This window comes from Crocodylus porosus, unplaced genomic scaffold (assembly GCF_001723895.1).
Source record: "Crocodylus porosus isolate Cpor-Errol unplaced genomic scaffold, CroPor_comp1, whole genome shotgun sequence".
Lineage (NCBI taxonomy): Eukaryota > Metazoa > Chordata > Crocodylia > Crocodylidae > Crocodylus > Crocodylus porosus.
Window position 1 is genome coordinate 90,103,794 of NW_017728906.1, and position 16,157 is coordinate 90,119,950.

Below are 16,157 nucleotides of genomic sequence, written 5' to 3' on the forward strand. Positions count from 1 at the left end.
TATTTCAGTGTGATATAGGGGTTATAAGGAGAAAAATCTTTTTTGATTATCAAAATGGCTTGGGCAGAATAATGAAACATCACAGGAAGAACCACCTTGGGAGGACTAGGACCATGTGCATAACAACTGATGCTGGGGTCTTTTTTTTTTTTTTTTTGGAAGAGGCTGGTGTCTCAACTTTAAGTACCTGTTATAGAAAGATACTGTAGCACCCATCCATACAGACATTTCAATTGTGGAAGGAGAACTGAAGAATAAATGGGGTATGATAGAGTGTTGTATGAAAGATACAGCATAGGTCACAGCTTAAGAAACTATGTGTTATGTGGGAAAAGTGAAGATTTCTTGCCATGTATATATACTTGGACAACAAAATTTGCACTGGAGTGCTCACTATTACAGAATGAAGATAGATGTCTGTTGATCTAGTTTGAAAATAGACAAATACATTTTCTGAATACTTGTACCCACATGTGTGGCTGCATTTAAGCTAGTAGTGCTTCATTTTTAACAGGAGCACTTGCGGGTTTTTTTTTGTTTACAGACTTTATCAGTGGTATACAAGATACACCTAGGTGATAGATTATCCCAAGTATAACATAACACAGTTTTGTTGTAGATAGTTAAATATTGCCTGGTTCACATTTTGTTTCCTGATGGGAGCAAGAATATAAACTTTGCATGGGAAAATGGATCAGAGAATGGCATGCTGTTTGGGTTGGAGAATGTCATGCTATTTTACAGAATCTGAGAAACTCTGCATATAAGACTTTAGCTTACTCATTTGTAACAAAAAGGTCACCAACTCCACTTGTTACAAATGTGCAGTAGGCAACGTAATCTGGACCCAGTATAAGCGAAGGAGAAACTCTCTGATAATCTGAACAGCCATAATTCCAATATGCCTGGACAAAAAAGTCCTGTACATTTCTCAGAAACTGAATAAAAAATAAGGGAGAAATAAAAACTTTTTTTGTTTTTATATCCAGAAACACAGATAGGTTGTTTATCTTTTGTTTTTAAAAGGTGCTGTTAAATATGATATTATTAAAGAAAATCAATATGTAAAGTATCTGGATTCCAAGGATAAAAAGTTAGTGAAAACTGCTTTTTGAATATATGACAAAATGATTTACAAACATACTAATCTGCTCCATGCAGGGCCTGCATTACACTATGAAGAGCTCTGTACACACCTTCTGTCAGCTGAGAAGAATGAAGGCTGAGTTTCTGCAATAAATTCTTTCTGTACTTACAGTGGATGGGAAACCGCATGCCTTCAAGGAGTCGGGCTTGTGTGGAAAGTATTATGGACTTCAGAAATTTATACTGATGTCACTACAGAAAATGAAATAACTAATCATATAAATTTTACCATTACCAGCTGTCTATTAAAGTGGCCCAAAGCCAAAGTATATGCAATATGCTTCCCCCCATTATTTTTAATCGTGTTTCTAGCAACCAGTCACCTTTTGCTGACTGAATATTAGAAAATGTACACTATCTTGTACATCATCATTTTTTCCTGCATTTAGCTCACTAAGAAATCAAAAAGCAAAGAACAGTATTCAGTCCAAAACTGAGGTCTTGCCAGGGAAAAGATGTTTGAAATGCAGTAACATTCAGGTGGATTTTTAGAAGTGCCTTAGAGAATATTCGTGCTGAATTTTAAAAAGGAAAATTATCAGATTGTTTCAATGTGCAAGCCACAACAAGTTTTTTTTGCAGGCTTTACAATTTTTCTGCATGATATGGTCTCCATAACTTTAAATTGAAAAAAAAAAAAAGATAGTTTGTTCGTGTCTCTCTCTCATAAAAACCCTTAGTTTTTCAAAAGCAGTAAGTGATCACGACTTGACTTGCAACAAAATATCCCACTCGTAAATCCTGAAATCTCCCCACTCAAAATTCTTATCATCATCCAAAAGCCAGTTCTATGTTTCTGAATGACATCCTTATTAACAGCAGAATATCTGTGCATATACATATAGGGTAAGCATTCTTATGGAGTTTATAGACATGCCCTGGGAGGCAGGGGGATGCTTTAACAGTGCAGCTCCTGGAGCCACACTAATGAAAAGTGCCTGGAACGTCACATGTATCAGCATCCCCAGGCTGAAAAATGGCAGCAGGATGCTTTGAATTAAAGTTCATTGAACGATTAATCAAATCTGCTCCAACGCACTGGAATTACAGCCTCCCTGCACGTGTACAGGAGCCCTTAGTTTCACAGGGCTCTATGTTCTACACATATGTACCAAAGCAGAATTCATTCCTGTGCAAAAGGGCCCATGAATCAGGTAGGCTCATCATTGCCCACTGGCCGGGAGTCTGCACAGGTGAATTTCTTCCCTAGTGGATGCAGAATATGTCTCTTTCTGAAGGAAAGACAAGATTCTTTTGCCTTCATCCTTTGCCAAGTCAGCATAACTGCCTCGCATGAAAGATAAGTGTAGTAGTACAGCACCCATTTAAATAGCCGGGCTAAGTGTACAGCAATATCCATTTAAATTTTAGTAAACATCAATCACTAACTTCTGGTTACAGGAACTCTTCGATTAAAATGGAAAGCTCTTGGGTCGCATTCTCATTTGCAAGGGTCTCATCATACCACACATTAACACCCACTTTAAAGTCCCATAAAATGCCAGAAGGATGTAAATGGGATTCTGTAAATTAAATCAAGTTCTATCAACTGAATGTCCAGTTCAAAGCCACGATCATTTTACTTGAAATAAAGTGAATATCCCAAGGAACTGGGAGGAATCTCTCCTCTCCAGCTGACAGCTCTTTTTATGAACCATACAAGCTGGTTCACAATATTAACTTTAACTATTAAATAAATGCATTACGAAGTTGCAATCTAGGATATGTGGCATAAGAAACCACTGACATTTTCTGACAGGTCACACCCACAACAATACATTAGATTTGCCTAACTGTGACTTTGCATCTTTCATATGCTAAGCTTTTTTTCCCCCTCTAACTATTTGCAAAGCGGTAATAAATACTCAGGCTTAGGAAGTAAATAATTCTCATGCCTGCTACTTAATTACAGTTTATAGACCCAAGACTAGATTGGTCTAAGATACATTTTCAAGTATTCTCTTCTTGTTTGTAGAATGACAGTAGTACCCTATTGCACATTGTTTCTGAAAGATTCTCTTCTACAACTGTGGGAAGTGGTTCTGATCAGGGCACTTTACAGACCTGAATCCTGGCAGAACCACTTTCCCTTTCCGGTACAGATCGTCTTGCAAACCTTTGTTCATTCTCTGCACCAGCAACTTTTCATACAGTAGTGGATGATAAGCCCCCAAGGTACAAGCAGCATCATAGTACAGTTCGTGATAGTGACAAAGGTCAGTTTGTCGGACTGAAGGAATGTATTCATACACGTGCACTTCATCACACATGGACATCATGATAAGGATCCCTGAAATAAAACGTAAAATAAACATGAACATATTTAATCACTTGTAGAATATTTTCCCAGCACATCAAGTGATCTGCTTCCTTTACCACTGTATCTTTGTTTTCATTGTTTGTAGCTTAAAATATGTGACATTAGCATAAATTAATAGAGCAGGTTTTGTTTTATGCTATTATGTTAAAAAAAAAGATTGTGCTGTCTTGCAAAACTGATACAATGCAGCAAAGATGCATATGAAACTGTAACAGGCTTCTCAGCAAAGCGTCCTAACCATCAGGGCTAGGTTCTGAATAGAGCTCCCTCTAGCTCTTCTCCTGAAGCCGGATCAATGGGCTGAGAGGAAGATATGTGGAGCCAGAAGCAGAGCAAGCCGAAGTGATCAGAGTGAGTGTGACTCAATAAGATTGACAGTGAGACTTTGGATTTTGGCCCCAGAACGCATTAATCATGAGATAAAATGGGCAGACAGCATGGGATAGCTTCTGCCTCACTATGAGTGGGGACAAGGGCAGGAGCAGGGGCCAAAACTCAGTGCTCATTTCAATAAGCTCCACATACCTTCCCCTCTTGGCTACCCAGTACCGGCACTTTGCTGGGACAGGGAGGTGTAGCTTCAAACCTCTTCTAGTTGATGGGGGCCTACCACTCCCAGACCAGCTACGCTAACTCCTAGACTAGGGGTGCTCAACCTCTAGCTCAGGGGCTAAATGCAGCTTGCTGAGATATAGGTATCCAGCTTGGAGGGCTACTCACATATCAGGAAATTTGGTGGCGAGGGGCAGAGGCCATAAATATGGCCACCCTCTGCTGCTGCCAAATTCCCCAAACCCAAGATCTGTGACTGGATGAAGCAGAGCCATGCCCCTCCCACTGGGCTGGATGGGACCAGGCCACACCTGCTTCCCCCCTGTGGGGCTAGGTCATGCCTTCTTTCCCCCATAGGGGCCTGTTGGGGCTGGGTCACACCCCCTTCACCCTGTGGGGCTGGATCATACCCCCATGTGGCCAGGTTGGGTCTAGGCCACACACCATTTCTCCCATGGGAACAAATTTTACCCATTTTCCATTTGCAGGCCTGGGTTGGATCTGGGCCAAGCCCCCTCACCCCATGGGGTTGGTTTGGAGCTGGGCGATGCCCCTTTCCCCATGAAGCCAGGCCATGCCCACCTTTCCCTGGCCAGGTTGGAGCCAGGCTGCCTCTGCCCCTCTCTGTTCAGCCAGATGGGGTCCTTCAGCAACTGCCCCATGCCTGCCAGTCAAAAAGGTTGAGCACCACTGTACAAGCCTATGTGGCTTTTCTCCTTTTTCCTCTACTGCAATTTTTTTTTTTGTTTTTTTGTTTTTTTTGTTTTAGACTTAAATATAGTTACCCACCTAACCAGGGGAGAAGGATTTGAAATCAGTGTTCAGTAGCACAAATTACACACTTGCCTCTAAACTTCACACACTACATTTTATACAAAATTTTATAAATAATAGATAACCTGAGGTACTTCTTCAGGCACTTTCTGCCTTTGTATCAATACTCGGAACACAACAGCCTGATTGCATAAATTTCCAAGGGTCTCTTTTATTTCCTTCCTTATGGTTTCAGATATGTGTGTCCCACAAAGATATCCACACAATGACTTCAGTTTAAACTTTAGGAAGTCAATGTTAGGAAAAGCTGCCCTAGAGAGGAGGGCCTGCCATTTCAGCTTGAATGTTGAAAAGGTTGTGCTTAGCTTAGCTTCAACCATTTTTGGAGATGGTAAGGACTGAATATATGGGTAGCTAAGCCTCTTCTGTGTATAGCTTCTCTGATCTCAGAGAAATTCACATAGCTGTTGAGGAGGATGGGTTTTCATGTAGCACTTGTAGGTGAGAAAGTTTGTGTGGAATCCATTCTGCAATTTTTTTTGAGAGGAAGGAGCAGATCCAGAACACAGCAGACCCATTTACTCTTGCTAAGTGTCTAGCATCATATCAGTAAATAGTGTTAAAGGCTACTGACAAACTCAGCAGTAGTAGCAGAGAGGCCCATTTCTTGTTTAAAAGCTAGATATAGGACTAGGCAGGCAAAGTTCTTTGGGTAGATGTGATATACCTTCTTAGACCAACTAAATAGTTGGAAAAAGTTCTTTGCAAGCTTTCGGGCACAAACACCCTTCATCAGGCATAGGGAGACTCTGCACCATGCTATATATAGGACTAAGTACCATGCTAGGCATGGTCATCCATATTACCATGTTTATGCATGAAGTCTGGCTATGAAGGCATCTGGAAGAAGCCAGATTCTGTTATACCTGTGAAAGCTCCAGTTCCCCAATGGCTTTTCTAAAAATAAGATGGTGTATTTGCCTTCGAAAAGGGATTTTATATTATTTAGTCTGGTTGTCAGGGCACCCTGAACTAGACCACTTTGATAGTCATTACTGATTAAGGCAATGGTTTTCAACCTTTCTGGACTCAAGACACCCTTTGAAAAACATCAACTCTTAGTTTTCACTTGATTTTTGATACAGCAATTCTTTTGTTCCAAAGAACTCAAAAACATTTTAACCTGTTGTGGTCTCCAACATTCTGGACTCCTGTTTGAAGTCTCTGGCATTATCTTGTGAATCACGTTTGCACACCTAAGTGCTGGCATTTTGTGAAACCCTATAGCCCCCCTGAAAGAATCTTAAGGCGCCCCAGGATGCACTAGCACTCTGGTTGAAAATCATCAGATTAAGAGACAGGAAGAGGGGTATTTCTGTTTTATGTACTCACAGAAATATGTCTAAAGATTATTAAATATTTTAGAAGACATTTTCTTAAGAATCCAGTTTTAGAAAAATTCAAGGTAGTTATAACTAATAAATGTACCATATTTCCATTAATTTATGAGAATACTGCCACTATGGCAGGCCACCATTCAAGACGATGCTATTTAGTGTGGCAAGCCAGAATTTACTTTGCTTTTCCCATCAAAAAGTTTGGAATTTGAAACTCAAGGGAGTTAAAACATAGAAAATCAGGTTTGGAAGGGACCTCAAGAGGTCATCTAGTCCAACATTTCCCCAACCTTTTTTGCCCCGTGGCACACTTACCTAAGGAGCTATGAGGTGGCGCATGGCCAGCTGCATGCTGATAGGGAAGGGGGGGGCATGTGGCCAGCCGGACGGCATTTTGGGCTTGAGCCATGCCCCCTGCCTATCTGTGGCTGCAGCAGCAGCAGGCAGGGGGTGTGGCTCCAGCCCAAAATGCTGTGGCACACCTGAACGTGCCTGATGGCACACCAGTGTGCCATGGCACACCAGTTGGGAAACGATCTAGTCCAACCTCCTGCTCAAAGCAGGACCATCCCCAACTATAATACCATACTTAAAACAGAAAATGTTATTTTAATGTTTAAATATGCAAAATAATGGCTTAATATTTCATTTCCAGTTTGAAAATGCCCAATTTTCATTGCTCATTAATGCAAAAGGGAACATTCATAGAAGTTAGTTATTCATTGACTCATAGAAGTTAGGGGCTGGAAGGGACCCCATGAGATTATCAGATCCAGCCCCACTGCTCTTAGGCAGGAAAGAAAAGACTGCTGGGATCAGAGGACCCCAGCAAGGTGCATATCTAGTGATCTTTTGAAGATCTCCAGGGTAGGTGACTATACCACCTCTGGGGGGAGTTTGTTCTAGATTCTAGAAACGTGAACCATAAAGAAGTTTTTCTTTATGTCCATTCTGAAGCAATCCTCTCACTGTTTATGTCAATTATTCCTCATCTTCCCCTGGTGTGCCTTGGTGAACAGATGCTCCCCCAGCCCCTGATGTTTGCCTCCCATATATTTATAAGCTGCCACCAAGTCCCCCCTAAGTCTTCTCTTCTCTAGGGTGAACAGTCCCATGTCCTTCAGCCTCTCCCTGTATGGCCTGTACTCCAGACCTCTAATCATATGCATAACTCTCCTTTGGACTCTTTCAAGCTTCTCCACATCCTTCTTGAAGTGTGGTGCCCAGAACTCCAGCTGTGGCCTCACCAATGCCGAGTAGAGTGGGAGGATGACATCTTTAGTCTTGCTTGAGATGCATTCTTTTCATCCTACCTTGTGTAACAGGGTTGGGCCCTGTTATGTGGCAGAGCCCAAATAGCCCCACACCCAGGAGTAGGGCATGAGGAGAAGCTGGCCCATGTGGGCCAGGAGGGGAAATAAAAAGTACCTGCAGCAGCCTCTCAGTGTGGCTGCACCAGCAGCACAGCAAGGAACACTGATATACTGAGCCTGGGGCCAGCGGGGAGGCAAGCAGTTAGTGGGAGGGACAGTGAGCTCTTCCGCTGCTTGTTTATTCGTTTGCATGGAAGCCATGCAGGCTTCTTTCAAAGTCTCTGAGGGACAATAGGTGACGGGGAAAGAGTGAAGCCCCCCGGGTCTGACTGACAAGCCATGGATGCATCAAGCCAGCAAGAAAGCTAAGTGGTAGCTTATTCATTGGACTTTATTCTTCTTCTGCAGTTCTTACAAATCCAGGGTGGCCTGGTGGTTCTATATCCTGGCTTCAGCAGAGGTGAGGACCCTGAATAGTGGGTCCTTAGCTTAAGCCAGCAGCAAAAGTAAAAGTGGTTGGCTCAGGGTACCCGACCAAACATGCCTAGCTCTGCCCTGCCCCAAATATTAGACGGTCAATGTGACAGATTTTTAAGGTATTTTAAGGAATTATTTTTGTAATTAACTCTTACCATTAGATAGAGGGATCAGAACTATATTTTAAATGACACTGAGGTTTTCCTTTTAGAACTGGTTATATTTAAGGATATAAAAAGGTAGCAGTGACCGCAAAAGAGAAGTACATAAATATGTGAATTTTACAGTTTCATTCTTAAGCAAGAAGGGTTTAGAATAAGAAATTTTTAATTGCAAACTGATAAATTTATGAGTCTAATAATTCAGATCTTGTATGTTCGTGTCTCCAAATAGTAACTAGAGGTGCCTTCAGTTTTATAGATGTCTAGCTACTACTGCTACTAATACTTATTTATTCACTTTGCAGTTTTACAAATGCTTTTTCAGCTTGTATGTTGCCAACTTCCTTTTGCTGCTAATGGAGAATTGGTGTGTTGCTTTAAGGTAACAGCTGCCCAACTCAATCAGAAAATGGTCAGTGGAAACACAAGCAATAGTAAAGTACCTCTGGACCCAATAAGTCATATTTTTCTTGATTCCAGAATCACCTTTAGAAAACATGAATGTCAAAACTGGATTTTTTTCTAATGACAAACACAAACCATAACCAGGGTATGTAGTGTTTAACTGCTACATGATGTAGTTTTCTGTAAATATTCCTGAAGGCAATCAGATTGGGCAGGGGAAGGGGATTGGAGCACCGCTCAGGGAAGGTGCACAGCTAATTTGTGGCATACCTGCCAAAAGGGTTGGCCCCCACTGATCTCGCTGACCCTAATCAGTCAGAAAATTAAGTCCAACAGCCAGTACTGAAAAACACAATGCTGTATTAGCAAGGGCATAAATTATGAATGAATAGCTTTTTCCTACCGAACTTTGGCTTCCATGAACAAAGCTGACAATCTAAAACTTGCCAAGATACCCTAGTCTTTCAGTAAAAAAACTCTTTTCTTCAAAAGCTGGTGATAAAACTGCTAAGAAGCCAATAAAATATTAAGTCAAAAATGACACTCTACTCCTTTTCACAGAGCTCTGAAAAAGGCATAATAGTTAAGTTAACCCCCTTGTTCTGTGTGAGCATGATTAGATTTACTTCACAGCTTTTGGGAGTTGTTTTTGTTGATTACCTTTGCCCCCCCCCCCATATTATGTATTTTTCCAACAACTCCTCAACATTCAAACAACTGATCCTACTGTCTGCTAGAGTGCCAAAAACTGTTTGGAAAAGTATTACATAGAGGGAACAGCTACACGTACAATTACACCCCAGCTGGCAGCCGGGGTTGCTCTGATCCAGCTCCATGTGCTGTGGAGGAGCTGGCTGGACCATGAGGGTGCTTCAGGGGTGGGCTAGATGGCAGGCAGCCCCCACACTGAAGCACCCTTATGCCCTAGCCAGCTCTGTCAGCATCCACATACGTGTTTCGGCCAAGTAAATAACTCCACTGTAGCACAGTACTTGTGTCTGGCAGTACTATCCTACATTGGAGTTAATTAGTTTATTCTGTTCTAATAGCACCGCACGTAGAAATGATGACATTTTACTGTGAAGCTAATTAATCAACTGCAGTAAATGTCTCGTGTAGATGCCCCCAGACAGAAGAAAAAAAGTTTGAGAGAAGTTAATGCAAAAATGTAATAAATCACAACTACTATGACATCTAGTTCCATCTTCTGTCAGGTTCAAATTTTCCCTACGCTGCATTTTCTAAAGTGGTGTCCTGCTCACTTTGTAAAGTCCCAAGCAATAAGACAACTTGCCGTCTTCAAAAGGGAATTTAAAAGTCGGTAAATCTCAGTCCAGCCCTCCCTTTCTTTCCATTAGTAATAACTAGATTCTTTTTCATCCCCCTCCCTGCAAATAATTCCAATTTTTCCTTGGTGTTTACAACCTTGAGATAAGAGGCTTATGATGTCCTTTCCCTCTAGCAGCGCCAAGCTACATATATTTTCATCATTCCTCACAATTCAATTTCTCCTGTCTTAATCACTTCTTGATGGTCTTCTCAGCAATAGCTTTTTGGTATCAAAGTCATCCTGGAAAAGAATCCCTATATTTCAAAGATGTAGAGAGGATATATCACCAGCCTGCTTGCTGACTTGATAACACGGCATGATCAATCCTAGTTTAGTTTAATCTATTTTGCTGCCAAACCACATTGCAAGCTCATACCCAATTCCCCATGCACCATCTTTATTTGTACATTTAAACATTATTGGTTTCCAGGTTTCTCTTCTCTCTATATAGTAAATGATCTCCCATATGAATTAATATGACAGTTTCCAGGTGAATTTATAATCCCATATTTCCAATTGCTCTCAGGTTCATCACCTTGTTGTTCTAGTCTTACCAGTTTTTACATCACTGCCCAATTCAATATCATCTGCAACCTTGTTTAGCATCTATTTACTCCTGTTTCAAGATTAATATTTACATGCGAACCAAAACCAACATGTACAACCGTACTAGGAATGTTCTTCTAATTCCATACATTTCTATATGCCATTAGTCTTCATTTATAGTCCTCCAGTAAGATTTCAAGTCTGGGTGACGTACGTTTATACAGGACAATCTAAATTAATTTTACAAGTAAGATGTGGAAAGGTGCCTTATCACGTTATCAAACACAGCATGTTACATTTACAATATTCTCGTCATCCACTAATTTGATAAGTTTGTGGTTTTTAAAGATAGGAAGACTATTGTTTTAAGAAAAAAAATGTTCACAATCTCCAGCACCTCTAACAACCTAAAAGGGAAAATAACCTGCACAGAATAATAAAAATAATAGAGACCCATAACATTGACAAAGTTGCATCTTTAAACACCTAAAACTAGATATTTGGATTGTATAGGAGAAATTGAAAGTAGAATCTGGAAATTTTAGTGATTTTGTTTTTCCCTTTTGTTTTAGAACAGGTACTTTTGTAGCTTTGAAAAATAATTTAATTAGATTTGATATAAGCACCATCATAAAACTCATAATTTACTGGCTAATGGGATGTAATTAAAAGGTTAACAAATAAATGCAAATACAAACTTATGGGGAGATAGAAAGGGAAACTACATACCTTTTTCTTGTTTTTTTAATATGACTGATGATAGAATGGAAGCACTCAAGAACACGGAAATATTAAAAGAACTAGACGTGCAAGACTTGACTGAACAACAGCCAAGGACTGGAAACAGGTGTCTATAGTGTGTAAGCACCTAGGAGGTACAAGGATTGTTTAGAATATTGCAAAAAAAAAAAACGGGGGGGGGAGCAGCAATAGGGCCAGATTCAGAACCTACTGAAGTCAATGGCAGCTTTTCCATCAATGTCATTTGTTGGGCCCCGAGTAAGCAAAGGAGAATTTAGACAGAAGACTTATAGAAGCAATGTGGAGTGCTAATCCATACAACAAATACAAACACAGAAGGAATATAACAGAAGCAACAATTTAACAGAGATCTGAAGAATAATTCTAAGACAGTTAGTTGGGTAAGCTCAAAGAACTCAAAATTGTTGCATGTTCAGTATGTTTTTGAAACAATTTTGAGTTCTTGAGCTTACCCAACTAATTGTCTTATGCAAGTGGTTACTATGGATCTATCCTGAATTGAGAAAAGATAAAAAAAAAATGTGTTTAAGCTATCTTCAATCCTTACGTCTGTAACAAACTATTTTTAAACTTCTAGAACATCGATGTCTCATAACTTTTAATAAGAACATCAGGTAAGTATAAAGAAAATTTAAGATGACCTTAACTGTGGCAAGCATAGTTCATGTAGTTATATTAGCACCATACATTCAAAAAGGTAACTGAAAAAATGTCTCTATGTGGCAAATTTAAGCTATGCTAATATCATCACTTTTCTATCTACATATATATCACATTTTCAAGACCACTAATCATTTATCTTGCTCTCCTTTGGACTCTATCATTTGTCCATGCCTTTCTTGAAGCACTGTGCCCAAAACTGAACATAGTTCAGCACACGAGGCCTTTCCAGTGCTGAATAATGTGGAAGAATCACTTCCTATAGTTTGTGTAAGACATTCCTATTAAATATATATCTCAGTATGCTGTTAGCTTTTTATTATATTTCCATCTCATAGTCAGTTTGTAATCTACTTTAATCTTCCAGTCCTTTTATGCGGTACTGTAGCTCGTGCATTTGATTGCTCCCTCCATAAACAAAGCATTTTCCATTTGTCCATACTGCATTTCACACTGTTTATCTTAAGACCATTCTTCCAACTGACCAAAGTCATTTTGAATCCTAATCCTGTCCTCTCCAATTTGTGCTATCCCACCCAGCTTGCCATCATCCCGAGATTTACTGAGTACACTTTCAATTCCATCCACTATGTCATTAATGAAGACATTGCACAGTAGGGGTGTGCGAAGCAGGCTGTATTTGATTTGGATTCACCCCAATTTGGGGGACAGCAATTTGATTTGCTGATTCAGAGCACTTTCTCGATTCGATTTGGCTAAATCTGAAGATTCAATTCTGATTTGGAGAATCAGCGATTTGGCCATAGACACAGCTTTATACATTTTCTTCTACATGACTCAAGGTACCAGGCACAGGTTGTGAAAGCTGGGACAGTAAGGCAGATGGAGCACCTCACAGGAGCACAGGGGACCTCCCACATGCTTAGTGGTGGACCCCCCCCAATGCCCCCTTGGCTCAGTGATCGGCCACGCCAGGACCCCGGGTGCCCCCCAGACCCAGAAGGTACCAGTCACCGAGCCAGGGGACTACTCCCATGGGACACTCCATCTGCCTCACCATATCATTGTTCACGAGCTGCGCCTAGTACCTTGAGGTATGTCGAAAAAACACATAAAAGCTGTGTTTATGGCCAAATCATCAAATCTCTCTGAATCAAATTGGAGGCTTCCGATTTGATTTGGAGAGATTAACGGATCTCCTGATTCAAGTCAGATTTGGAGATTCGGCTGCAGAATCAGGCCAAATCTCATCCAAATTGAATCAGCGACCGAAGCTTTGCACAGCCCTATTGAACGGTACCAGGCTCAAAGACCCTTGTGAAATCCCATTTCATACCTTTTCGTAGTTTGACAATTAGCCATGTCATGTCCAGTTTGACAACTGAGATATGCCCAATTTAACATTTCAGCAACTCTGTACCTACAGAATAGAAGCTTAATTAGACCATATTTTCCTGTCTAAAACCAGAAAACTACCGAAAACCTAAAGAATATTTATTTTAATAATGGTTTAGCCTGTTTATGCCAAATGAAATTATAAAGTTGTCAAATTGGCAAACCAACTGTTTCTCTTGTACACTATTGCAACTTTGGGCACTAAAACAATTTAAACATTTCAAAAAGCTAGAAAGGATACGTTAAGTTGTCTTTGAGCAGATTCATGATTCTAGGAATTTTTAAATATGGTTAAAATTCCATCTAATAGACACAGCTAAACCTTTGGGATTTTAGTCTGTGATGGAGTTGTCTGAAAAAAAATTAAATTAAGGCTAAGTTCCTTGCTTACTTTCTACGATGGTTTATATAAATGAACATAGTCTTTCTTTTTTTATTAGAATTTATTTAAATTTGTTCTTGGCAGTAGATAATTTTGGTGCTCAAGATCTCAATTTCCAACATGCATCACTAGTACAACACAGTTATGCTTTATGGCTGGGAAACCATTTTTTTAAAATTCCCTAGTTTTGAAGTAAAACAATTTAATATACCTGAGCAGAATAGATATTGTATAAAAGCACCTGAGATAAGGAATATAATAAAAAAAATAACCAGAACCTCACCTCATCTCATCTTCTGTTTAAAAGATATAAAGGAAACCAAAAAAATTTGCATGTTTGTAATCTGTTTACTTCATACCTGATATGTGCTTTTGTTTTCACATACCTCAGACTAACTTGGTTACAGAACAAAAAGCTTTACTAGAAATAGTTTCATTTTGGTTTAGATTTAACAATATACTTTATTTGAGGTATTATGAATAAAGCATACAGAAAAGTTTTGTACATGATAATTACTGCAGGGGTTTTGATTTTTTTTTTTTTTAAAAATGTACCCCTTCTGTCTCTAAGTTTCAGCTCATGTACCCCTTTATAGTAAAATTCTTCAGGGGGCGGGGCTGAGTGTGTGCATGCATGCACACGCGTGCTATCCCCCCAACCCACAGTTGGAAATTCTGGGGGGAGGGGGAAGGACCATGGGGAGGCAGATTGAGGCCCCCACAATGAGGGAGGGAGTGGGGCACAGAAAGGGGCAGGGGCTGGGGTGAATAAGGCCCCACCCAGGCTGGGTTGTGGGACAATTGGAGCCCAGGCAGCCCATCCAGAGGCACGGGAGGGGGGAAGAGAGGGCCCTGCTGCTGCACTCACCCCAGCAGAGGCCCAGGAGGCATGTGCCCTCCCCCGGCCTCCACTGGGGAGTGTGCAGTGGCAGAAGCCCCCCAGCATCCCCTACGACCTTTTTAAGTACCCCTAGGGGTACATGTACCCGCAGTTGACAACCACTGACGTAGTGTATGTACAGTTTGTATTTATCATCACTTTAAGAAACAAATTTATACATAATTAGAAGTAATGGAGTGGATACCCTGGATGTTACCCAGTCCATTATATTTAACAAACAAAAAGCAACCAATAATAGACAACGTAACTGAATTATCACTGAAGTGCATCCTTTGAGACAGTAAAAGCACACTGATGTATACATTTTTGTTGGTATTTGGGTTTAGGGTCAGAAAATACAAGTGTATTTGATCTAATTTTAAACATATTTGCCACAGATATGTAGGTGGATTGAAGATGCTATGTAACCAATTGTACTTAATTTAAGACGACTATTGAATCTAGAGAAAATGTTGTATTCCTTTCCAAAAGAAGGTTATTTCATGCATGATTTGGCCAATAGAAGATGATAAACATTAACCACAAGGGAAGACTACTTATATTTATAGAAAAATCAATGCTAAGCAAAGAATTTAAATGTTCCAAATGTCTTTTGTGCCCAGACTTAAGCAGTAATATAATATCTGTCTTTAATGTTGACTTTTACATAGTGCAACGTGATTGGAAATCAATATTTATCACTTACTGTGCAACACAAAAAGTTATGCCATTTGTCACAGTATTGTATCCTGTATTTTCATAGATACATATACACTAATCAGTATATCATATGCTGTTAAATGTGTTGTTCATGTTTAGATGTCACGCTGGAGTATTAGAAAGAACCTCCAATACAAAATGTAAGGATAAAAACTGACAGTTGAGACTTGAGAGCCTTTTAAACTAAGTTTAATCTCTTTTTTGTGAGCTGATTTTCAAGTTTTAGCATTTTTTTTGCATGCTAACATCTGAACAAAACTCAGCTGAAAAAAAAAAGGACTATGCCAACATACTTTTGGTTTTTACCTTAATACTACTTGAGTCCGAGTAACAATGATTTAAGTAACTCATTTTACAACTACAGTGTCTTACATTTTCAATGTCTCTTTTAAGGTATGTAAATATATTCTTTTTAAACATTTAGAAATTACAAGTCTTGTAGTTGAACTACTATTTGAAATGGTTTTAAAAATCAAGTTCTGAATCAAAACCGTGAGCTGATAAGACAGTGATGATTAAAGTTTGGTTAGCTTTCTTATACTCAAAACTTCCTTGAATACAATGTTTTCATCTTTTCGTTTTTTACACTGATTTGGCACACTGTATATACAAACTAATAATAGCAATACTACAAGAACTGACTAATAAACCACTGAAATAAACTGGAGACAAGTTTGAACTTCCAAACTACCAAGATCCCTGTATTAACAAAAAAATCCGCAGAAAGACAGTGATGCAAGGCACTGTAATGGAATATGCCCAGAGGCAACCAGAGGCTGAGTCCTCCAAAGAGACACTGCCATCTGGCCACAGCATCTCTATGCCTGCCCCTTTCCCCTGCTGCCCCAGCATGTTGCCTTAGCATGCTGCGGCAAATAGGAGCAGGGTAAGGCTGCTGGGGAACTCTTTCTAGTCGGCTCAGAGGCAGAAAAGGATCTTGGCGTCATTATTGATTCCAAAATGAACATGGGCCACC

General features: G+C 39.9%; 1 protein-coding gene across 2 annotated transcripts in view; it reads right to left on the reverse strand.

Moving 5' to 3' along the window:
- Positions 1–2,975: 2,975 nt before the first annotated feature.
- ST6GAL2 (ST6 beta-galactoside alpha-2,6-sialyltransferase 2) overlaps positions 2,976–16,157 on the reverse strand; it is a 73,773-nt gene continuing 60,591 nt past the window's right edge. For both annotated transcript variants that reach the window (XM_019529589.1, XM_019529590.1), the window contains exon 6: positions 2,976–3,436. In XM_019529589.1, the coding sequence (XP_019385134.1) occupies positions 3,168–3,436 (269 nt within the window). In that variant the 3' untranslated portion in view covers positions 2,976–3,167. The remainder of the gene's footprint in view (positions 3,437–16,157) is intronic.